This window comes from Lissotriton helveticus, chromosome 9 (genome assembly GCF_964261635.1).
Source record: "Lissotriton helveticus chromosome 9, aLisHel1.1, whole genome shotgun sequence".
NCBI classification, from domain to species: Eukaryota; Metazoa; Chordata; class Amphibia; order Caudata; family Salamandridae; genus Lissotriton; species Lissotriton helveticus.
Genome location: NC_136070.1, coordinates 271,149,243 through 271,169,083, shown reverse-complemented (window position 1 = coordinate 271,169,083; position 19,841 = coordinate 271,149,243). Strand labels below are relative to the sequence as shown.

General features: G+C 42.9%; 1 protein-coding gene across 1 annotated transcript in view; it reads right to left on the bottom strand.

The window, feature by feature from the left end:
* Positions 1-19,841, bottom strand: part of SAMD15 (sterile alpha motif domain containing 15) — a 99,952-nt gene that overhangs the window by 25,063 nt on the left and 55,048 nt on the right. Inside the window, exon 2 of the mRNA XM_078659965.1 lies at positions 1,411-1,509. Coding sequence (XP_078516091.1) covers positions 1,411-1,509 — 99 coding nt within the window. The remainder of the gene's footprint in view (positions 1-1,410; positions 1,510-19,841) is intronic.

Sequence of the window (19,841 nt, the reverse complement as noted above, 5' to 3'; positions counted from 1 at the left end):
AAGTATCACAGTGCTAAAGAAGGTTCGTTCTCCAGTTTCTACTACCAGGTGTACATCACATACCATTTTCTATTTCTGATCATTTGCATTTCTGACAAAAAAATTATAAGTACTTACGACATAAAATTTCTAATTACCTAAGAGAAAATAAGCACATGCATTCTAGCTCTGACTAAAACTCGAGAAGCCGGAGATTTCATAAAGCTAGTTCACCAGGGGGTAGATGTATCAAGATTCCATTTTGCGATTTCTAAATAGCGATTTTTAAGGAATCGCTATTTAGAAATCGCAAAATGTAATGTATGTAGAAAATCGCTATTTTTTAGCGATTTCTTAGTCTTCCTTATTTGCGAATTCTCAATTTGCGAATTCGCAATTAAGGAATAATTTCCCATGCATTCCTATGGGCCAGGAGGCCCATAGGAATGATTGTGAAATAATTCTCAATTTGCTATTCGCAATGTGCTAATCGCAAATTGAGAACAATTTCAAGGGTGCAGGGGTGTCTCAAAGACACCCTGTTGCACCCCTGAAATTTGCATGTGTGTGCATATGGCGCACATACATGCCCTATGGGCATGTATGTGCGTCACATACCACCTTCACAAATGCCAAATAGGGCATTTTTAAAAGAAATCGCAAATCACCAACTACAAGTTGGTGGTAATTTGCGATTTCTTAACCCAAATTTGCAATTTCTAAAACCTACATACATCGCATTTAAGGAATCACAACATTTGCGATTCCTTAAATGCTTAAGCAAAATAAGGAATCGCTAATTTCTGCGATTCCTTATTTTGCGATTTTTTAATACATATCAAAATATGCAAAAAAGCCTTTTGCGATTCGCAAAGGGCGGAATTCTTGCTTGATACATCTACCCCTATAATCCTTATTATTTTCCCCAGTCCCTTTTAGGACAAGCCTAAAAATCATGAGGGAACATGATGCTGAGATGGCAGTAACTATGGAGCTGGCAATGAAGGACAATTTAGGCTCTGAGGAACGAAGGAATGGAGATAAAGAATGAGCGCTGTGAGGTAAAGAGTGAGACGTGTAAGGCAGACGCATTAGCTGAAATCAAGGGGCGAAGCACAGCGATATAGGCCGGGCAAGGAAATCATAGATGACGATGAATAGATGTTGTCAGAGCATATGGAGGGAGTTGTTACTTAACAGAAGAAGGAAACTGACATTGCTAGAGAAGCGGAATATGTTAATAGAGAGAGAGGAAACATGAAGAAGAGAATACTGGGCTGAGGAAGACAGACTAGATCCCAAATAAAGGACATTCTGAAAAGGAAAGCAGAGAATAGTGAATAAGGACTAGTCAGTAGACATAACAGCATGATGAGAATCATGAGAAGGAAGCAGGAAGTGCTGGGCATATTCTTATAGAAGTGTCCATACCTTCATATGCTCGAAGTCTGTGATCCCCATCTGCGGCAGGTTCGAGCAGTTCACAAAGATGAGTTTGCGCCCATTGATGAAGTTCTCTGTGAAACATTCCTGTTGAGAACAGAAGCCGCAGCGTTGTCACCTACTCAGAAGGTCCCATTTCTAGTTTTACAAAAAGTACTTCCGTGCATTTTAAAATAGCATGGTTCTGACTATTCACTTCGGGCATAAGGTATAACATGCATTTCAGAGAAAAATCTCAGAGATCCTTTCTTTGTTTGCCAATTGTGTTAAAGGCCTTCTCCCAAGGCAAGGAATAACGTAAACAGCATGTGAGCATAGTTGTGCAGGCTTTAAGAGAAAACAGTTATGCTAAAATTGAGACTTGCGACTTCTATAACATAATCACCTGAGGCGAAAATATGCTATTATCCTTTTTTTAGGTAAATTCAGCGGCAAAAAAGTATCCTAATAAAACCTTAAAATAAAGAGTCACTACTATTAAAAAGAGAACATAGAGGAAGGAAGTTAATCTGACCAAGAACCAATAACTGTCCTGCTTTCAGCTTATGTAACATCCTGACCTTTTATGCTGTTCAGTTTTAAGAAATATGTGTTTTCTGGTGGCTCCAATACAGAAAATGGTTTCAGCAATCGTACATTTTGCTATGCAATTATAGAGATTTTAGACTCACTACACTCTGCAGGGAACAGGGTATTTGTGGTGCTGGATTCAAACTTGTTATATCCCATGGAGATCTGATATCTATCCCCCAGATTCATCAAAGTCCTGTTTTGCGAGTCCTTAATCGCGAATTTTAAGGAATCACTATTAACCCCTCCGATGCTCGTGACGGAACCGTTCCGTCACGAGCCTCGGGTGGGCTGTGCTGGTGACGGAACAGTTCCGTCACGGCCCGCTCGCCGTGCCTGCGCGGCGTGAATTCCGCGCCTGCACTGACGTTCTAATGGGCGGGCGGGGCGGTGACGGAACCGTTCTGTCACAAGCACAGCTCACCCGAGGGCCGTGACGGAGCGGTTCCGTCACGAGCACGGGACCGCCGCGTGGCCCCGCCTCCCCCTTAGCGCTGTGGCGGAATAGCCGCCGCAGCGAAGGGGTTAAAGACTCGCAAAACGGGATGCATGTAGAAATCACAATATTTTTTGCGATTTCTACTGCTTCCTTATTTGAGATTCGCTAATTGCGAATCGCAAATAAGGAATGGCTTTCCCATTCATTCCTATGGGCTTAAAGGCCCATAGGAATGAATGGGGAGTCATTCCTTATTTGCGATTTGCAATTAGCGAATCGCAAATAAGGAAGCGATTTCAAGGGTGCCAGGGTGTCCAAAGGACACCCTGTAGCACCCCTGAAATGGTAATGTACACTGGTGTTGCGCACACACATGTCCAAAGTTTTCCCTATTTACGACGTAGTTAGACTTCGCGGTAAATAGCGGCCCCAGATTGCGAATTCGCAATTTTAAAATGGTTCATGAATTGCATTTAAGGAATCTCAAATTGAGATTCCTTAAATGGAATTATTCGCAATTTAGCGATTTCTAGAATTGCGATTTTTGCATTTGGGATGATGAATCCCAAATGCAAAAATAGCGCTCGCAAAGGGCCAGATTCTCAGAATCTGGCCCTTTGCGAGCCGATTTTGGCTTGATGAATCTGTCTGTAAGTGCGGTTATCTGCTTCCGCTATCTCTCCTTCTCCTTGCCACCATTTCAGGTTTTTCCACTTGAAAAGTGAAGGATGGAAGACTTGAATTCATTTCAGCCACTAATAGTCTAATTCCATTCCATCGTTTTCAGCTTGTCTGTGCCATTACAAACAGAGACCAGCCATACGCCAATCAGACTAGTCTCAAATACAAAAGTGACAGTCCAGACTGAACTGCCAGTCCACGTTCTCTCAGAACAGGCCCAAAAGCAACCCCAGATCACTTTTAGGTATGTTGGGCTCATTAGTGAGGCAGTGGTGTAACGAAATTCGAGCCCCCCCCTGCAAAGTAAATGGAAGGGGGCCCAGACCCAGTCAGGATCTCTCAGGCCAGGGGCCTGCCATCAGTGCACAGTGCTTGAGGGATGCCCCTGGAGCTCAGGGGCCTCCAGCACCGCAGGGGCTATTGTTACGCCAATACAGTGAGGCGCAGCTTGGGTCCTAAGGCACAGATAAGCTAAAATGATGTAACCGAATGCAGCCCAGAGAATTACAGGTGGATAAGTTCAATTGAAGCGTTCAAGTCACCACTGGTTAGCGCTTGTCTTTAGTGACACAGTGAGCAAAAAGCAATAGGCTAGAATGTGGCTCACAGCGATTACTATTGGCTGAGATCAATTCAAGCATTTCACTCATCAGTTTTGGGGTTTTCTCAGTGAGCAGGTTCAGGACCGGATGGAATTACTTTTTGGTCGGCTCTTTCACTATATAGGATGCAGGCCAAGTCACTGTGGCATCATCGGTGTAGGAGATGCTCCAATAAGCCAGCAGGACAAATGATAAAACCAGTGGCACAGATACAAACACCTGTGACCCAATTCCATCGACCCAGTGAGGAGCTCGAAGGTGTCTAACTCCTGGGGGGCGTGGCTAACCTGCCATGAATGCGGTCGGCTCCCGATAGTGCTCCGGAGGTGCCCGGGGTTTGAATCCTGTTGCCGGACTTCGGCGGGAGTCCAGCAGTACATTAGGGTACATCGTTTCGGTTCAAGGTTTACAAATGGACCCCCAAAAGGTTACAGCTGTTCTACAATGGCCACCTCCTGCGAATGTTAAAGAAGTCCAGCAATTTATTGGATTCGCGAATTTTTATAGAAGATTTATTCACCAATTTTCAAATGTTGTTACTCCGATTACCAAGTTGCTACGCAAAGGTATACCCTTTATTTGGTCCAAAGAAGCAAATGATGCCTTCGAGCTATTAAAAACCGCATTTACTCAGGCACCGATTTTGAGACACCCCAATCCAAAAAGTCCTTTTGTAGTGGAAGTGGACGCTTCTCAAGTAGCAGTAGGGGGGGTACTATCCCAAGCAGATGCAAGTATGGGCGAATTACACCCTATCGCTTATTACTCTCATAAACTTACGCCCGCAGAAACTAACTATGCAGTAGGTGAAAGGGAGCTTCTTGCCATTAAGAAAGTATTGGAAGAATGGCGTCAATATCTATTGGGTCCCCACCATACTGTGACAGTCGGCGAGCGGCGCGTTATGTGAGTACAAAGCAGCTCGTAATTTTCATTGTTGTTCCACAGCATTTCAGAGCTACCACCAGCTCTAGCTTTGCATTATTTTGGTCCGCTTCATTTCGGGATCATTTCTCGCTCTCAGTAGAGTAAGTCTGCATTGGAATTCTTCGTTACCGAGTAGCGCTTGAGTTAGCTTTATTTTTGTTCTGAAGCTTCATTACGTTTATACCCCGAAGTTTGTTTTTACTGAGCGTTTTAGTGAATGCTGATAGGCATTCTAACATACGCTAAAGATATCTATATATTGTCTGTGATATTGAACTGACCTTGTTTATAACGAATATTGAATGTATGATCTGTGAATACTGACTACAAGTATTCACCTGTACGCTACCTTTATTGAGCCTCGTTTTTGTGCATCATTTGTTCAAGACACAAGGTGAGCCCGAGTGAAAGAATATATATACCTTTTTCCTGCAGAAATACTTACCATCACTAATTCCTTGTCCTCTATTTCAGGATCCAAGTTTCTACATAGTCTGAATACACCTGGTATGTATATAAAAGGAAGCAGAAAAGAACAGACACCTAGTATACAAAGGTATATCTAATAGAGACAAAGATAGTACAAGACAGCTATAGGGAGGAACTGTTATTCATTCTTTGTTTTCTCTTTATGCAGCATCGATGTACTGAAGAATTGCATGAATCCTGACTTTAGTGAAGACTGAAGAATCATTGTTTTTCCCCTTCTACCCTTGTTTTGTTTCCCTTTTTCCCCCTAGTCACCATTATATGTATCAGTGTCTAAATCTGGCATGTGGTGGTGATACGGTGAAGTTGGGGACTTGGCTTCTGGATTCCGCGACACTCCTGAGACATCAAGGCTTAAGTACGACAGAGCACGACAGGGGGGGAGTTTAATGTTTTAATATTAAACACTGCTCTGGTCTGTAGTGATTCACACATGTAGCATCAAGGAAAGTGATTGTCAGTGGTATAATAGTAGACATTTCTTTTGATTTCCTTGGCTTCAGAAATGTATCTTACTGAGAAACTTTATGTACATGAGACATTCCAGAAGTTCACAGATGTGTGTTAGAGAAAAGAAAAAATGACTGTGATATGCCCATGATCTGAGATGTATATACTTTCAATGTGCAGTCACCAATAAAGAATGGGGAAAAAAAGGTGTCTAACTCCTTCACACCTCTTTTTTCTATTAAACAAAAAATCAAAAAATGTCAGGTTCTCAATGAGAGGAAGATAATATCTAAAAGAAGGACAATGGCCTAGACCCATATCTTCCCATTTTCAATTGAGTCTTTGGCAAACTATTGAAGAAAAAAACTTTATAAAAAAGTATTGCTGCTTTGACTAGTTTCTCCCACTTGGGATTAGACCAATACATCATTAAGGGCCTGGAGCAGTTAATGTATTCTTCAGTCCACTGGGTGGTCACAGTGGCAATGTGTGAGCGAACTGACCTTTTGTCTGCCTACCTAGTGTTAGAATAAAAATGTCTTAGTCGTGTTGTTTATATATTGTTCTTCATAAGTTAGCATTCACGGCACCATTTTTTTTTTCTGCCATTTTGACCCATGAGCGAAACTAATCTCTACCTGCCTCTGCTCTGGTAATTTTCCTTTTCTCCAAGGTTGGGCCCTGCTGTACTAATGAATACACTGTTCTTATTAGCACATACCTTTCCCACTAGATAGAGGCCTGCTCCCACTAGTCCAGCGATGGGCACAGGCAGAACGACCTTGGCATAGAGATAGTGTTTGCCCGGTCTCAGGATCGAAATGTTTGTGTAACTGTCTCCTTCTGGAAATTTCCAGTCTGGGCGTGCCCTCATTGGTTCTGAAGCGTACATAATGTATCACCATGTTTTCTGATGTCAGCCCCTCTGCAGCAATCCTTAGAGACTGGGCTCTGCTCAAGTGTACCTGAATAAATACTTGGTTTGTATTCTCTACTGTCTCACCGACTCTTCATTTGTATGGAAGGCTGAGAGGTGGTTGCGAGAGACCCAGGTGGCCCTAATCGGGTCACTTCCTTCACTAGAATAGCTTCTGACAGAGCCTGGTGTAAGCAATAGCCCTAGGTTACATTCCTGCTTGCTGTAGTTTGAAGATATAGGGCCTAAAGGACCAGGGCCAAAAAGTGACCCATCTCTTTTGAGCTGGACTGGATCATCTAAGGGAGGGCCATAATATCAAGAATGGCGTTAAAATGATCGCTGCTTTAGTGACAGGAAACTGCTGCTAAAGCAGCGATAATGGGCTTGATAATATGTCCTTGTGAATTCCCATAGAAGCCCAGGTTCACACCAGAATTCACAAGGGCATATTATCAAGCCTGTCTTGATAATATGCCCCAAATTCTGTTGAGGAACTCATTCCGCTTTGAGCCACCTGGATAATTTTAAATGGCTTTCCTAAAAAGTGGGTAAGCCCAAAACTAAGCCACTTGGGCCAGGATGGAAGTCTGTCATAGGAGATGTAAAGGACTTTTCATCTACAGTGAGTAGCAGCAGCACCTCATACATGTCCTGGATGTAAGTCACAGTGAGATGACAAGAGTAGGCCATGAAGTCTTTCTACTGAATTCATGAATAACCAGAGGATATAAAAGGCATCCACCACCCAATGTTTGAACTACAAGACATTCATGTTCAAACATTCATGAGATCCAGGTAATGGGTTTCCCCTCCTAGGGTTATGAAATGCATAAATAATTGGCTTTGAAGAAGGCCACAGCATGACCCAGAACTGATTTGCCCCTGAGCAGAGGGCAAGGGTAACGTAGTTACCTAAAATGATTAGCTACATATCCAAGTATTCACCTGATCCCAAGAAGGCATTGAGCATGCTGCAGCACTCATGCCCTATGCAAGCTATCTGTTCTCTCAGGTTCTCGCACTAAGATTATAGAAATGGTGAAGGATGGAGGGTCCTTTGGTGTTTCAATTGACGCAGAAGTTCCAACTGGTCCGACCAAATGCCAGGAAGCAGATAAACCAAGTAGTGAAAACAAGCCTCAAATAAGTAGCCCAAACTTCGTCACCTCACAAACCCTATAATACCTTTCCTGGAACAGGACCAGTTCAGTTTCACCAACCCCGGACCCAAGTCCCTCTACCCCCCATCTGCCTCAGAAAACATTCTTCACTTAGTTCACAATTCGCATCCCAGCCAAGAATCACCAGTCTCTATTTTAAGATAGCCTAGAAAAAGATCAAATGGCTTCGACCTGTGAAAAAGAATATCTTTCTCACTCTGTTCCGCTTTGAGTCTCATGGAGAAGGTTGAAGATGCCATCACACTATACATTCCTAGTACTTTCTTTAGCTACGAGAACACTTTTTGGCTAGAGTGACAAGGAAGTAGTGAAGAAGAGGAACCTATCTATTTTCTTATGAAATGCTGCTTTGAGAAGTTGATTCTCTACTTTCTCCAACACCACCATCACCATGCCTAACTAGCCCAGGGTCCTTATCAATTTTTTTGAGGGAAGCATGAATGTTTTTAAGATTGTTGGTGTTCCACTTCCTGCTTACCCTTCAGATCCCTCAGAATCTTTTTCTGGAAGTGAATGAGCAGGAACTGTCAATGGGACACCAAGTATTCGAAAATGGGTGCCACGTCCCAGTTTATCAAGCATATAAATTCTCACATCTATCTACATCATACAGTCAACAGCATAAGTCTTAAAGGAATATAATCCTCCGCTGTATCAGCATTCCCCTCTGTCTAATCATTCAATTCCTGGACTCTGACATAGATTTGTGCCACCTCCTGCACCTCTGCCAGCACTCAAGTATTTAGGCTGTCTGTTTTCCCTATCACAGCCTTTAAAGCAGTCTATATGGTTTCAATCCTAGGCTTGAGGTCGGCATGTTTTGGAGCTCAACAGGTTCCTCTTAACTAGTCATCTAAGCATCCTCTGATGTGTCCTTGTGTATTTTCTACTAAGTTGCCCAGCAAGGCTAAAAAACTCGAAGTTTGTTTTCTGCTTCTGTACTAATGTCCCTAACTGCAAACTGGTGATTTAGCTAAAGGAATGCATTTGAAAGCTTGAGTACTACTCAAAGCTCATCTTTTAGAGGCCAGTGGACGGGGAGAGGTGGGTTCTCCATAGCCATGCCTACTTTTGTAGGTATTCATGAAAGAGGACAGGGTCTGATTATGCAACTGTTCATATAGGAATGAACAGAGGAAGGGATTATTGTTCTTCATTTTTATGAGCTGTGCACACAAAGCCCTAGCCCTTGCCTTCGCTGCCCAAGGTAATAATTGAAATACCTGGATCATTGAAAATGGGAAGACCTGGCACGAGAAGAGATTTGGGAGTGGCTGCAACAGTTAGACACCGCTTGACATCATGGCAATGAAATTTCCGAGTGTGTCTTACGAGCATCTGAGGATACACAAAGGTTTTTGTTATGCTATTAAGCTGTGATGCATGAGGTTAGGGATAAGCTATGTGTAAGGGTGTGTCAGTATTATTAAAGCAAAGGTGTCATGACGGTATTGGGACCATTAGGTCATCTTTGTGGCTAACCCCAGTCGTTGTTGCATCCAAGAAAAGTGGAGAGGTTAGACTCTGCATCTGTTTAAAAGTCCTGCACAAAAAATATAGTAGATTGCCACTCTTTACCCAAGAATAATACGTTAATAGGAACCCTGCATGGCGCCCAAGTCTTTAGTCCTCTTGACCTAAGTGGTGCATATCATTAAATTAAGGACTTGCAATCAATCACCAAGGAGTAAACATATTTAAACAGTGGTAGAAAAGCGTGATGACCTACGATTCTTTCAGGAAACTCTTATCATCAGTGAACTAACTAGGACTGTGCTCATTGTTACTTGGCTGTTGGGTCCGATATGCTATGTCATAACATGTGATTGGCTGGGGAACCATATGCCAGTAGTTCATTGGCTGCCCTTCCCTTGAGAATGCATGAACCCCTGGCACAGAATTTGACTCTTTCATGTATCTGCCTTCTGCCAGCAGGCTCCGTACTCCGCACTCCGCTCAGTGACCTGAGGAAACTGAAAGCATCAGGTAGTTCTGTGTAACCTTCACTGAGGTGGAATTTGTTTGACTAGATGCTACATTGGCCCCTGCAGCAGTTTAAGTCGTGCCCTCTAGTGCTAGGTCACTAGCCACCAGGTTCATGCAGAGCTTGGGAGTTAGTGGCAGAGACCACAATAAGGGTTGGTACAGGTTGATTGGCACTTGGTACAGCATCAGCAAGCTACTAATCAAGCAGAGGTCGGAAGCAGTAATAGAGAAGGCTTTAACAGCATGTCATGCAGGCAGAGGGTTCTTAGACTAATGGTAGTAAGTGGTTGCACCATGGGGGCATTTGTGGGATGATGTTGGTCATCTCAAGCATAATACCGGCCCTTATATAATGGAAACAATTCCTGGCATACTTTGAATGCCCATGGTTCGATGGAACTCTCTTCTTTCAGACTACAGAGTGTGCCATAATGGAGGCGATTCCTTGTGTATTGTGAACATCTTTTGAACAAACGTGCTCACCCGTGACATAATGCTGGTTCTGTTATAGTGGTATTAATTGTAGACAAAATATGAAAGGTTTTGCCATGATGTGGCGCATAACTAATGGTAGTCCCTACATAGTGGTGGCAAGGGTGCGTATTCATTCACATGCATTGTTACACTGATACAATACTAGACAAGTTGTGGAACAGAAGTCATTTGAGTCTTATTCTGAAGATTTCAAGTCATGTCCCAATACTCTGTAGGCAACTCCAACAACACCTGTGCATCCATCCCTTCATCTGTTCGCTCCTCAACGTACCCATTTCTGTGTCCATGAAATCATTCATTCATCAGTCAAAGCATCCATCCATGTGCCCGTTTGTCCCCCCATTCCAGCACTAACACATCTTTTTCCAACAATTGATTAATTCCTGCAATCATCTACTGCCTTGCACCACTACTTACAACAGAGGTCGGGAGGGCGTGGCTTGGACGCCGGCTAAGATGGCGGTGTGAACCGGGAGCTCTGGCACCGACCGCTACTTCTCTTGTCATTTGGGCACTTTCCCTCTCATATTTCGATGATATGAGCACAGCCCCGCGGACCGGAACGTGAGGTGAGCCCAGCGCCCTCACTGTTTCCCAGTTTCACGGACGTCGTGAGGAGGTCTCGCCTTCGCGGCTGCAGCCGCCATTTTGTGCGCCGGTCGCGGATTCACACGGCCGCCGGCTCTCACGCACAAATGCTTCTCTTCGACCCTCCTACTTCACCGCAGTACTAAACAACGGAAGTCCTTCATGGGTAAGCCTCAATAATTGCGCAAACAGCTTTTTAAGGCGCCCTTTTCCTCCTGCTTCATCTGTATTGCTCCTGGAGGCCATTTTGTGACTACTGCGCAGTTTCTCCTTTATTATCGACTTTCCATCTCCACTATTATGGAACTTTGTTACCACATGTGCCTTTCCAGCGCTTTGCTGCCATTATTTTTGCGCTTCTCTAATTTTTTCCAATGAAGCTCCACATCCGGCAGTTTTATCTTCAACGTCTGCTTCCACACAGTCGACTCATGGCCAGTGTACTTTTCCCCTCAGCTCTCTTCATGTATGCTTTACTTCACAGCCATCACAGTATTTTACCAGTTTCCTGAAGTGCTCCGCTTAGCTGTTTCCACTACTGCTGATTTACTTCTCTTGCGCACAGCTAACTTTCATCGCCTCAGGATTACTGCTGACCTTTTTGCCTTTTTCATCTGCTTTATTCTCCCTATTTTAAGGAGTTTCCCTGCCTTATACTGACTTTTCCTTTTTCCCTTGGCTCGGGCTGCTTTCCATGGGGAAACTCCGCACTCTGAAGCTCACACCTTTGCCGAAATTACCTGCAGGTTCTGACTCTGACTCACCTACCCAAGAAATGGAGGAAGGCAAGTCATCGAAGTCGAATTCTACCCCTGGGGCCATCCCTAAGTCGACTGACAGAAAGGCATTAGCTTCTTTGACTTCATCCAAGCGTCTGAAATCAGACCCACCATCTCCTGGTCATAACTCTTCGTCTTCCTCCATGGACCTTATTCTGGAAGAACTACGTGCTTTCAGGCCCTTCATGGACGCCACCACAAAAAATATGCAAGCCATGCAGGAGAAGTGGTCATCTCTGGACTCACGTGTCACGACCTTGGAGCAATCTTCGGATTCCTTACACTCTACCTGTTCCCGGATTCCCTCCATAGAGGCTGAGATCTTTCTACTTAGGCGTCAAACTGAGGATTTGGAAAATAGGAACCGCAGGAACAACCTACGCTTGTATGGTCTTCCAGAACTCACAGAAGGGGCCAACCCTACCATCTTCTTCCAATCTTTTCTTGCGAAAATTCTGGACACACCGGCCTTATCCTCCATTAATATTCAGCGAGCACATCGACATGGCCCCAAGGTTGCTACCAAACCTAGAGGGGTAATCATGCTGTTCCTGCAATATACCGACCTCCTGCAGGTCCTCTCAGCCGTCAAACTCAAGAAACAAATCATGTGGGAAGGCCATCGTCTTTATCTGTCTCAGGATGTCTCCAAGGCTACTGCAGATCGGAGGAAAAAGTTTCTGGATCTTAGACCACAGTTGAGAGCCTTGAATGCCAGATACGGTCTCTTACACCCCTGCCTCTTCAAGGTTACGTATAAAGACAAAACAACCACGTATGAAGATCCTGCGGTCTTACAAGCCTTCCTTCGTCGACAGAGTCCGGATGTCATGGATACTTCCAGGCCTGGCTGAGTGGCCTTTTGACTGTCATCCTCTTGATTTCGCTGCATTGTGGTTAAGCGTTCTCTCTTTCGATGTTGTTTTGTTCTGTTTTTTCATCCGGTTTCCTGTTATGACGATTGTTTCTATAATTTTACTTGTGTTCTATACTATTTTACGTCGTATCGTGCTGTAATTCTTGCATTTTCCCTAATGTTTCTCTTCTCCCTTTAGATGTTCCCTTATTCAACTGCCTCCTGATGTTTCCTATTGTTCTCTTATTACGCCCATTGGACCTCTAATACTAATGGTTGGATGTCAGCTCTGGTTGTTCTCGTCGTCATCTCCCGCCACCACCATCCCCTTCCTTATTCAGTTTTCGTAAGTATGTCTTTCAGTCGTTCGTCTTGGACTTGTACTGTCTTTTTGTCTGTTTCTGTTCCTCTCTTTCTCTTTCTCTTCCTCTTCCTATATCTTTCAATTTATCCCTCGACTACCCTTCTCTCTTCTTTATTTCTTCTTCTCTCTATTTCTTTATCACTTGGATTCTCTTTTTCTCCGTTTTTTTATTATATTGCTAATGCATTAATAAGCATGTTGTTCTTAGTTGTTTTCTTTCATCTGTTTAATTCCGTGTAACGACATGGAACGTTAAGGGATTGCATAATCCCATTAAAAGACAAAGGGTTATTTCACATTTAGCGAGACTTAAGACTGACATTGCTCTCCTTCAAGAGTCTCATCTTGTTGAGGCGGAAGCTCTAAAGCTAAAACGTTGTTGGGTGGGTCATGTTCTCTGTTCTCACACGACAACTAGGAAAAATGGTGTTGTAATTTTGCGACATAAAAAGTTAAATGTTTCCTCGATTACTCATGAATGTGATGCTGATGGCCGTTGGCTTCTTGTTACTTTACTCATAGATAATATCCCACTCACCCTTTTTAATGTATATGCTCCTACTGGGATTGATAGATCCTTTTGGCCCTCTATCTCTACTAAGCTATCTTCCTTATCTGGGGATTACATCCTTTTCGGTGGAGATTGTAACCAGATTGTTGACCCCTTTTTGGATCGCCATTCAAAAGTTAAATTTATTCCCTCTAGGATGCACACTCAATTTGTAAACTCTTTTCAGAACAATGCCCTAGTAGATATTTGGCGATTGTGTAACCCAGATGCTAGAGAATACAGCTTTTTCTCTCCTCCTCACCTATCGCAATCCCGCATTGATCATCTTTTTCTCAGTAAATCCCTATCCCAACACGCTATCCGTTCTGAAATTGGCTCTATCCTACTTTCCGATCATGCCCCAGTTTTTGTAGATCTTGACCTACTCCCACTCTCTCCCCATCCTGGCCGATGGCGCTTTAATAATGCTCTACTTTTAGAACCCACTTTTTGTACAGAATTCACAGCCTTCGCCAAGGAATTTTTTCTGTTGATTCACACTCCTGACTCACCTTTTGTTATGGTTTGGGATTCCTTTAAAGCAGCTTCTAGGGGTTTTATTATTAATTTTGTAGCTCAACGGAAGAAACTTCGTGAGACCAAGTCAAAGAAAATTCTAGCCGATATTAAAACTTTAGAACAAACTTACTATGCTTCTAAATCTGAATCTTCCCTTAAATCACTTATTGAAGCGAAAATCTCCTTTAACAAATTCACGACTGATGCTGCCTCTAACACACTGCTAAAATGTAACTCCAGATATTATGGAGGTAAAAATAAAATGGGGAAACTTCTAGCCAACTATTTAAAGATTCGCAAGGAGCGTACAAAAATTCAATCCATTAAGACTTCTTCGGGAGACTCCACTTTTAAAGATAAGGACATCCTCAACGAATTTGTCAAATTTTATAACACCTTATACACCCCTGAAAGAGTCCCAGAACCTGACGATCTCCTTTCTTACTTTCATTCTCTCCCATCGCCCTCGGTCTCCCATGTGGATTTCCTCCCTTTAGACAAAGACATCTCACTTTCTGAAATCTTGCATGCTGTTTCTTCTCTTCGACATGGTAAATCCCCAGGCCCTGACGGCTTTACTATTGAATTTTATAGCCACTTTTCCTCTCTTCTTCTCCCTAAACTTTTACTCCTCTTTCGTACTTTCTTTGAAGCAGGCTCCTCTAGTGGTTCTTTTCAGCAAGCTTTAATTTGCTTAATCCCCAAAGAAGGCAAGGACCACTCACTGTGCAAAAACTATAGACCAATTTCTTTGGTTAACACCGATTATAAAATTCTAGCAAAAATACTAGCTCTTCGTATGGATCCCCTTCTACCGGATCTTATTGGTCCTGAACAATCTGGCTTTATCAAAGGACGTCTCTCCTCCGATAATTCTCGGGTATTTCTTAACATTCTCAGCAAGGCTTCCTCTCTGTCTCTTCCTTTTGCAGCTATTTCCTTAGATGCGGAAAAGGCTTTTGATAGAATTGGATGGGATTTTATGTTTCAACCTCTACGTTGGATCGGTTTCCCTCCCAAATTCATCTCTATTATTTCATTACTTTACTCTGACCCTCAAGCCTCTATTTTCGCTAATGGTATGTCCTCAGATTATTTTTCTTTACACAGAGGGGTTCGACAGGGTTGTCCCTTGTCCCCTTTACTTTTTGTCTTGGCCATGGAACCCTTCCTCACTAAAATCCGATTAGACGACACTATCTCTGGCTTTCAGTTTGGTTCACATCAAGTCAAACTTTCGGTTTACGCCGATGATATTCTTTTTTACTGCTCCGATCCTACCACTTCTATTCCCTCCTTTCTTCAACAAGTTTCTTCTTTCTCTGCAGTTTCTGGCTACCGCTTGAACGCCGACAAGTGTGAAATTATGCCTTTAAATCCTTCCTGTCAGAAACATCTTTTCTCTACCACGGGTTTTTCATGGCAACCTTCCAAGATCAAGTACTTAGGGGTGTGGTTTGCTCCTCTTTTAGCTGACACCCTTAAACTAAATTTTGATTATGTCTACAAAAAAATGGAATCGGCTATTACTCGTTGGCATCCGCTTTTTCTGTCTTGGTGGGGTAGGCTCAACTCTATAAAGATGATGCTATCCCCAGTGCTTCTCTATACTCTTTCCATGCTTCCTTTACACATTCCTCTCTCTTTCTTCAAAAAAATTGATTCCTTATTATTGAAATTCTTGTGGAATGGCAAACGCCCTCGAATAGCTCTTTCCTCCCTGAGGCGGGATAAAGCTCAAGCTGGAGTTCGCTTTCCTGACTTCAAAGATTACCACCGAGCTTTCTCTTTGAAACATTCTATCCGTTGGCTCTCATCTGATCTTCCACATTACCCTCCTGTCTGGCTGAATATGGAATCCTCCTTTATTGCTCCATTTACCTTCCGTGAATTTCTGTCTTTCTCGTCTCCCTTATCCCGTCTTCGCACACCAATTATATCGTATTCCCGTAATCTTCTTTCACCTTATATGTCCTCCTCTTACCCCTCCCTTCTCTCCATTCACGAGCAACCGATTTGGAATAATAAATTCCTCAAAATACGTAATCGCACCATTTATTGGAAGACTTGGCATTCCCGAGGATTGTATTGGATTTCTCAACTTCTTTCTCAGGACACACCTCTCTCCTTCCAAGAGCTTCGTTCCCTTTTCTCATTACCTGCTTCTGCTCACTCACAATATACCGCCCTTTGCCCTGTCCTGATCTCCTATCTTCACTCTCTTCCACCTTCTAATGATATTCCTTTGGCTACTAGGCCCACATCCCTGCTTTTAGACACCTCTCCGTCTGCTTTAGCTCTGTATAATTCTCTCCGTTTTACCACTGATAGGCTGAAATCTCGAATTGAACTTGCCTGGGAGGCGGATTTTTCTCAGAATTGGTCTGTACTTTCTTGGGATAAGATCTGGACTAAACTTCATAAGACCTCTAGGGCTGCTAACACTACCCAAACTCTATATTTCATTTATCACAGAACTTTATTTACCCCACTAGCACTGTCCCGTTTTTCCTCGGATACATCCTCCACTTGCTGGTCCTGTCCTAGTCCATCTGCTGATCTCAAACATATGTTGTTCCACTGCCCTCCTATCTCCCAGTTTTGGCTGCAAATTTGGAACCAAATACAAAAGATTCTCCGATTCCAGACCCCCTTTTCCCCTACACTAATGTTTCTAGGTTCCCTCTCACCTGACCTTTCCCTTTCTTCTCACCATTACCCTCTGCTTGACATTTTTATAGCAGTGGCGTTTCAGGTCATCACTTCAAACTGGAAGCAAGCTGCGAATGTTTCTTACCAATCTTGGTGGAATGCGGTCTGTTTTCATCATCGTCTGGATACCAATTATGTTTCCCCCACGTCCCTAGCTATCAAACGAGACCTGATCTGGATGCCCTTGGTAACTTACTTTTCTTCCTCTGCTCCTGCACATCCCTCTCCAGATGCTTCAACAGTTGAAGTACGTAAACCTCCATGATTTTCTACTTTTCTTAGTTTCTTATTAATGGATTTGTTCTTATTACCTAGTGCTATTATTATTGTCCCTCGATATAATGTATTTCAATTTTGTTTGGTTCATTTATTATGTTCATATTTTCTCATGCTTGTTATGCTTATGCTTCATGAAATCGTTATTGTTTTGCTTATTTCGCCCATCTGCTCATTGTAACTCTTATCCTCCCCCATCCCTTCCCTTCCTCCCTCTTACTTCCTTTTCTTCAATAAATCAAACTTAAAAAAAAAACAACAGAGGTCGGAGTGGGATGGGAACAGGGAAACTACGTTGCTAAGCTTTATCAGTTTGATCAAATCAGTTTGAGTTTAAAATTATTTATATAGCGCACTTTCACCAGCGGTTTCATGGCGCTGCAACAGACAGACCTCCTAAGTGGGAATGACAGAAATTAAGTAAGGGGGAAGACAGAGACAATAAGTGAACTAATTAAAAGATTTAGCAAATAAATAAGCTTTGAGCTGTTTTCGGAATTGAAGATAGAGAGGTGAGGCTCTAAGCTCTAGAGGTAGGGAATTCCATAGGACTGGTGCGAGGGTCGCGAATTTCGATCCACCCCATTTCTTCCTCCGGAAACGAGGGACTGTGAGAAGGGATTGAGTAGAAGAACGCAATTCCCTAGCAGGAACATAGGGAATGATCTCTGATGAGATGAAGGCCGGGCCGTGCCCAGTCGGGATTGGAAGATGATAGAAGCAAGCTTAAACTGGACACGTTCACGGACAGGAAGCCAATGGAGGGACTTGAGGAGAGGAGTTACGTGATGGGATTTTGATAAATTGAACACCAGGCGCGCCGCCTGGTTCTGAATCAGCTGCAGACGCCTTAGACTATATGCAGGTATACCTGCATATAGAGCGTTGCCATAATCCAGGCGGGATATAACCATTGCCAAGGTGATCAATTTCAAGGCATCAAAGGAAAAGAAGCGGGATACCTTGCGAATGGTGCGTAGTGCCAGAAAGGAAGAGGACACCACAGAACTAACTTGGGAGTGGAGAGTGAGCTGGGAGTTTCCATTCTTTTTTTTTTTTTAAACAATCGTTTCTGGGCGGTTGATGGGGAGAAGGGTTCATTCACTGTGAAGTGAGAGAAAAGAGATGCAGCTAAAGAAGAAACAAGCCACCTCTCTAGGGTGAATGTTACCAAAAAAAATGTAACTGTGTGTATTGTGAAAATCTTAAGGATGCTTGGGGGCTAGTACAGGTTTCATTTGATTGACAGAACTTACATTAGCCCTTTCAAAGGAAATCTATAAAAAGGTTTGCACTAGCTACAATCAGCGCATTACTAAAACATAATTAAATAACATTTGAAAGCACTGTAAACATTTAAACTAAATATTTTTGCACATGTTTTCAACTAATGACTCATTTGGTCCACTGTGCTTTCTTTGACAGGCTTGGACCGCTTAGCACTATAACTACATGTCTCTATTTTCCAAAGGCACTGACAGGTATTCAAATCAGTGTCATCTGGGTACACCCACAGATATCTGACGTGATTGCATTAACTAACTGAACTGTCCTACCAGACAAATGCATTTCCCACAGATGAATTTAAGTTGCATTAATTTTTTCATTTGAGGTGTGTGCATTGTATTTGATATGCAGTTACCTGTAGTTCAAAGGCTAACACAATATTGATAGAATATTTTGTTTTTGTAGCCACGTCTCTGACCCTGCCTGACACTCACTGGCCACGCCCCCATTGTACTCAGGCTCACAGTTCCCATACTTTGACCGCTGACTTACAAACGCCACAATTCACGAACAAGCTTATCATTTTTATCAATAGTTATTTTCTTTGCATTATTTTTGCAGTACTCTATTCACCATTGAGGAAAAAAGTACAAGATCGGAAAGTAAGACAGTAAAACCAGGACTAGAAACAATACTCCCACCTGAGAGAGGAAATTCACCTTATTCTCTTAAATCAAATAGGCTTTCGGTCAGTAGCAAGCGCCACAGATAATTTGACGGCTCTAGCCCAGCTAGTAGAAAAATACTCCAGAAGAAAGATGGCTTCATATACTTGCTTTGTAGACCTGACCAAAGCGTTTTATCTGGTGAACAGGAGCCGCCTGTGGCAAAAACCCAAAGCCTGGAATATCCCACTGGATCTACTCAAATGAATACAGATGTTGTACTCAGAAAACTGGGCCACGGTCATCCTTGGAAGTAACAGGGGTTTAACATCCAGAATCCAGACAGAGAGAGGAGTCAAACAAGGGTGCGTTCTGGCCCCAACTTAATTTAATTTATAACTAGCAGACTTGAGCATTCAACTAGATTTCATCCGCTCATACCCCCTAAAAGTTAGCCAACAACTTATTACAGCTTTACTATATGCCAAATGACATTGTCTTACTGAATTTATCGGGCAAAGTCCTACAAAATCTAATGAATTCTTTATTCCAATCCCTCACTTTTTACAAGCTGAGCATAAGCCTCGAGAAAACAAAGACAGTTGTCTTCGGGAAAAGGGTGATCTGGAAGAGAACCTGGTATTGTGGAGGAAACCCGTGCCCAGAGGAGGGAGTTACAAGTATCTAGGCCTATGGTTGCAAGATGACTGGTCCCACTGCCTGCAATAAAAGCAGTTTCTGCCTTTGTTTGCTGACATACAGCTTAGAAACCTTCCAGTTTACAAGCTTTTTGAATAAACCCAAAGTAAAAAGTATCATATCCTGTTCAAATTACTGCACAGCGCCTCACCAGCACAAATCAGACTTGAATTAGGCCTACAGGAACAGGAAGGTGCCCAAGAAGGGACACGCCTCAAATATGCTTCTTTGTTTTAGGCAGGCTAAAACTAACACACTGAGAGGGTTACCATAGGAAGAAATTACGCTCAACACAACTCAGAAAACAAACAGCTGGTCAGAAAAAAATAACAGCTTCAATAGAGCACCTGGAAGCAGAACAGCTTTGGAATACTAATCTGGTGCCCAAGCTGTTTAAGTGCTTGCTTAATAATCAACTAAGGTGGAACTCCCGGTGGAAAGATAA